Consider the following 4,953-nt stretch of genomic DNA (forward strand, 5'->3'; position numbering starts at 1 on the left):
AGTCTGCCGGGAATTGTAGTTCTTACTATCTCCTTGCTTTCTAACCGAGGGAGGAGGTGGATTTATGGGAAAGTACGGGGGCGTGGCCAAGGAATCTAGGGGCGGCTATAAATAAGAGGGATGGCGCCTGAGAAGCAGAGGTTGGAATTTAAGATTAGGACCTAAATTGTCTAGGAAAGGGCCCAGGGGTACCAGCCAAAGCCTAGAGCCGGGTCACAGGGAAGAGCGAGGCTAGAGTCCTGAGGGGTGTGTGGCCAGCCTTGAAATGGGAGGGCCCAGAGTGCAAACCCCCAGGAGAGGGTGGGGCTTGAGGCATACAAAAGAAGAGAAGGCGGAGTCGTAGACTCCTCTGCCAGTCTGTCTGGGAAGTGAAGGAACTTCTGACCGTGAGAGAAGTTCTATCTCAGATTTACTGTCTGCAGAATGAAGCACTGGACTAGGCACTCCCCAAACATTCTGACCTCAACATTCTGTGACCTCGGGGTGTAGGTCTGGGAATAAAGCGTGGGTGCAAATGCAGGGGAAATGGCGTCTCAAAAGAACCGAATAGACGCGGAGGGTCAGCGAGAGCAGCTTTATTAAGCAAGATGAAGGAGGGTTGTCTGTCCCACCCACCCGGGGCTCCAGCCAGGGTGAAGTGTCTGAGGGTCCCTTTCAGGCCACGTCCACGCGAGCGAAGCTCTGGTCCATGCCCAGGCTGTTCTCCACGTACACCTCGTACTTGCCGCTGTCCTCAGGCGTGGCCCGGCGGATAGTCAGCGTCGTGGTGGTACTGCCGATCTCGAAGAACACTCTAGGTGGGAAGAAGGGGAGGACAGGGCCTGCGGTCAGTTTACGCGCGCCCTGGTCGGGTCGGGCTAACTATCCAGCTCTGTTCTTCGCCTCCCAAATTCCCCGCCCCCATCCCACTCCCTCCAGTTTCTGGACCCCGCCCGCCCAAGCTCCTGCTCCAGGCGCTGTCCTTGCTACAAGCCCCGCCCCCCCCACACCTGTCGTCCTCATCGATGTCTTCCCCGTCCTTGGTCCAGCCCACGTCGGGCGCAGGCTCGCCCATGATCTCGGCAGTCAGCGTTACCGTGGTGCCTTTGCGCGCCTTAGTGTTACTCGGTCCCTTCTGAATCTTCGCCGGTACTAGAGGAAGGGAAAGGGCCACCCAGTGAGGAACCTAGAGGTGAGGCGGGCAGGGGCATCACCTCCCCAGCTAATACCCGGCTCTAAATAGGAGATGGATTTAAGCTCTCTGTGTGACGTTGAGCAAGTCTTTAGCCTCTCTGGGGCATCATCTCGTCAACTGTCAAACGGGACTAACCCTGCCCTTCGCAGAGGTGAAGGGAGGATCAAAAGAGATTCTAGGGGGGAAAGTCCGGGAATGTTCACACATCTCCCGGCGCCTTGGAAATTGCCCTGGGCTGAGAGCCAGACCAGGGCTCTAACCCTGGCTCTGCTTCTGGCTCGCTGTGACCTTGAGGCCCTGGAATCGAGTGACTGAAGCCCATAACGGACTTCTTAGACTGTATGGGACACAATTCTGGGGTAGGAAAGGACTACGCGCGGCCGGCGCTGCGCCCTGTTCCGTGCCTTAGGCTGTGCCGGGGCTGGGTCACATCCGCATCCGGACTCGGCAAGGCTCAGAGGTAAACGCGGCTGGAGCCGGCTGCGGCCGCCCGCTGTGCGGTGCTGCTCTGTACGGTGGCCCTGCACCCAGGGCGCGCGTACCTTCCACGAGGATGCGTGCGGAGTCGGAGCACTGGCCGAAGGGGTTGGTTACGTTGATGCTGTACTGGCCTAGATCTGCCAGCTCGCCGTCGCGCACCACCAGTGCGACTACGTCGGGGTCCTCGAAGACATAGCGATACTTGGGCCCGTCGCGCAGCTCCTTGCCGTCCTTGCTCCAGCGGATGAATGGGTCCGGGAAAGCCGAAATGCGGCAAGTCAGCTTAGCCGCGCTGCCCTCAATCAGCACCACATCCTTCAGTGGCTCCAGCACTCGCGGCGGCCCCTTCTCGCGCAGCTCCTTCCGGGACCTACCCGCAGCCCAGGTCAGGGCCCAGAGCTCCCATGACACGGCCCCGGCCGGCCTGCAGCCCTGTCCATCCGTACACCGTCCCCTGCCCACCCCCTCAGCCCACTAGACCCTTAAACATGGGGGTGGGTAGGGAAGGTGATGGCTACTGAATTGTTACCCTAATAAAATTGTCTACTCTGTGTCAGCCACCCTTCCGCACCTCAGTAACTGCTCTCCCCTAAGTCCAGTGACCCTAGTGGTCCATGACACTGTGCTCAGCCCCCATCCATCCCCCAAATGCAGTCATGAGCGTTCTGCAGCTCCAGCTCCCTTCCTCCAGAGGTTCTCCAGGGCTCCCCCTCACCTGTGGCCCCGGTAAGAGGCCTGGATGCGAATGGCCGCCCTCTGGACCTGGGGGTCCTTGATATCCAGGGTACATCCTGGAGGCGGGGCTGCAGCCACTCGTTTTTTGGCAGGAGCTGCTTTGGACATCTGGAGAACAGAAAACAAAGGGGTCTAGGCTGACAGAGACTCCAAACTTCAGCCCTTTCCCTGCAGATTCAGAACATCTCCTGACGTGGGAGTGTCTAGGGCTGACTTGAGGATCTGAACTCACCGTAAGGGGTTGACTTCGGGACTCGGGTCCACTGGCTGTGTAGCAGGAGGCTCGGAGCCCTTCCAGATGGCACAGCAAGGGCACGGGCAGGTGCTCAGCCCCAGGCCCAGGTTTTATACATCTCTCCTCTCCTTGCCTTGTTTGGCGTGGTTGCCCCAAGCCCCTGGGGACCCCAGCCCCCGCCCCCTGACCCAGACAGGCTCCTTATTTAGCCTGAGAATGCCTGGGATGCTAACTCAGCCACAGGGGCAGCCCCGGGGGGAAACCTGAGCGGCTCTGGGGTGCCTCACACGTCAGCGCCCTGACAGCTGGGCAGCTGGATGTGGCCCCATGCCCTCCCAGAGCAGGAGGTAGCCATCCCACTCCCAGGAGGAACAGACAAGGCCTCAGGTCGACAAGAGACTCAGCTCCTTGCTGGGGTAGTTTATACTCAGGTCAGTCCCTGGACAGTGGGACAACGTGTCCTTCCTGGACACAGTCAGTGAAGGGGTGCGAGTGTTTGTGGAGGTGCCCTTGACTGAAGCCAGAATAGCGATGGACTTCACTGTCCATCTAGCCAATTATGAGAGGGTCACGTGGCAGTCAGAACCAATCCGGAAGCGCCTTACTCCCCCCACCCCAGGAGTCTAGGGTTGTCGTTTCCACACTGTGCTTCCTGGTGGTAAACTGAGATAAACCTAGAGGGGACCTTAAAGACTTTGGGGAACAGCATCCTCTCCTGCCACCCCATTCCCACTCACTCCCCTCCATGTGACATGGTCGGTCAGGCTGGGCTACACTGTCCCTGGAGATTGGCACTAATACTGACTCTAAAACTCTAGGTCTGCCCAAGCCAAGCTCCCTCTCTGGGCATCAGCTGGTGCATAGGGGCATCAGAGCACCTGGGATGAAGGGGTTAATCCCTCTGAGACTTGCCTGGAGTCCAGTCTGCCCAGACCAGGACACCAGGTAAGCCTTGCTTCTATTCCTTGTAACTGCCTGCCCAGGTCTGGAGCGCTGTCACCTTTTGATCAGAGCAATTTTGACATGGCTCTGCTGACATAAATTACTTTTGCTCCTCCGGGTTTGGAACAAGCAGTTCACATGCCATTTCCAATGGAGATGAGAAGGAAGCTCAACATCAGAGAGGGGAGGAGAATTTTACCATTTATCAAGATATGAGTTCAGGCACCTGATTTTTATATGAAAACATTTGCAGTGTGTAGGGGATTAGAGCTTCTCACAGGCAAACTGCATATCTTCATCGCTAAAATGGCAGGTGGGAAAGGTGTCCCTCTGGCCTCTCCAGCTGGCTTTAATATCCTCTTATTTTATGATGGTGGGCCTTGCCTCTTCCCTGGGGTCCTGGGAAGCCAGAGAGACTGGGGTGGGCTGGGCAAAGGGTTGCTTGGGCTACATCCAAGAGGCCCTCAACCTCAATCAGCAACACACCAGCACCAGGTCCCTCTGCTCATGGTGAAAGCCTTTATTCCTTTTACATTGCCAAGAGCAGAGTTGCAATGGGAGGAGGGGCGTGGGGAAAAGTCCCTCTGGACACAAGAACTGGCTTCCCCTCCCCCCACCTCAGGGCAGGGCAGCTCAGTTATAGGGCCCAGTGACCCTTCCGTGGCACCGCAGGGGGCGCTTAGAGTCAAGGCCCCTTAGCCCCAGCGGAACCCTGGCTTGCCATGGGACTAAGAAGGTCCAGACTGAGTGTCCCTGGGCCCTAGGAAAATGCTCGTCTACAGCCCCATCACAGCAGACACGCCAACCAGAGCGCTCACAGCTGCCCTGTGCTGCTGGTACCCCATGTGTCCAGATCGGTGCTCCAACACTGAGAGCGTGGGCACGTGGGCCTGTCCTGGTTTCCTCTAGAGCTCTTTACACATCCTGCTCTGACCAATCATCATGATGAAACCCCCTCTGCCCCAGGGGTCAGGACCAGGGCTGCCCTGTCTCCTGGGCAGAGTGCAGAAGGCTGAGCCTGGATTGGGGTGTGGGGTGGTCTATTCCAGAGCCCAGCGTCCTCCCAGTTGTGATGATGGAACATGTGAGAAGAGGTGGGGGCCGCCAGTCTGGTTAGAGGGCGGTGGTGGGGATTCAGTGGTCCTGCCAGGATTCCAGAAACTTTAGATGGAGATACAGACCTACATCTTTCCTCCCTCTAGGAATAAGGGAGACGTGAGGGGCCAGGAGGGTCAAGGGGTGGGGTAGGAAGGTCCCAAGTGCTATAGCTAGTATACCTTGGCTCTCACTGGCCCGGAGAAGGCTGGAATGCCCCTGTCCCCGTACCCCCAGCATCGTGCACCCCCCGTACCCCTAGCCATCCCTCCCCATAGACCACACACATAGG

The 4,953-nt window shown here is 58.1% G+C and overlaps 1 protein-coding gene across 1 annotated transcript; it reads right to left on the reverse strand.

Annotated features, from left to right (window-relative positions):
* Window positions 1-555: 555 nt before the first annotated feature.
* SPEGNB (SPEG neighbor) lies at window positions 556-2,497 on the reverse strand. Its single transcript, XM_027114525.1, has 4 exons — window positions 2,370-2,497; window positions 1,717-2,024; window positions 990-1,131; window positions 556-793 (listed from the first exon to the last, which is right to left on the reverse strand). Exons 1-4 carry the CDS (start codon window positions 2,495-2,497, stop codon window positions 655-657), a joined length of 717 nt encoding a protein of 238 aa, XP_026970326.1. The 3' UTR covers window positions 556-654.
* Window positions 2,498-4,953: the final 2,456 nt, after the last annotated feature.

Source organism: Aethalodelphis obliquidens, unplaced genomic scaffold (genome assembly GCF_003676395.1).
Source record: "Aethalodelphis obliquidens isolate GAN/ISIS:26980383/991018 unplaced genomic scaffold, ASM367639v1 scaffold2, whole genome shotgun sequence".
Classification (NCBI taxonomy): Eukaryota; Metazoa; Chordata; class Mammalia; order Artiodactyla; family Delphinidae; genus Aethalodelphis; species Aethalodelphis obliquidens.

Bases quoted from the DNA above. Each gene is read 5' to 3' on its own strand.
- SPEGNB (XM_027114525.1), bottom strand. From the start codon at position 2,497: ATGTCCAAAGCAGCTCCTGCCAAAAAACGAGTGGCTGCAGCCCCGCCT. The intron at 2,025-2,369 runs GTGAGGGGGAGC...GGCTGCGGGTAG, and splicing joins GCCTCTTACCGGGGCCACAG to GTCCCGGAAGGAGCTGCGCG. The intron at 1,132-1,716 runs GTACGCGCGCCC...CCCTTCCTCTAG, and splicing joins CGCACGCATCCTCGTGGAAG to TACCGGCGAAGATTCAGAAG.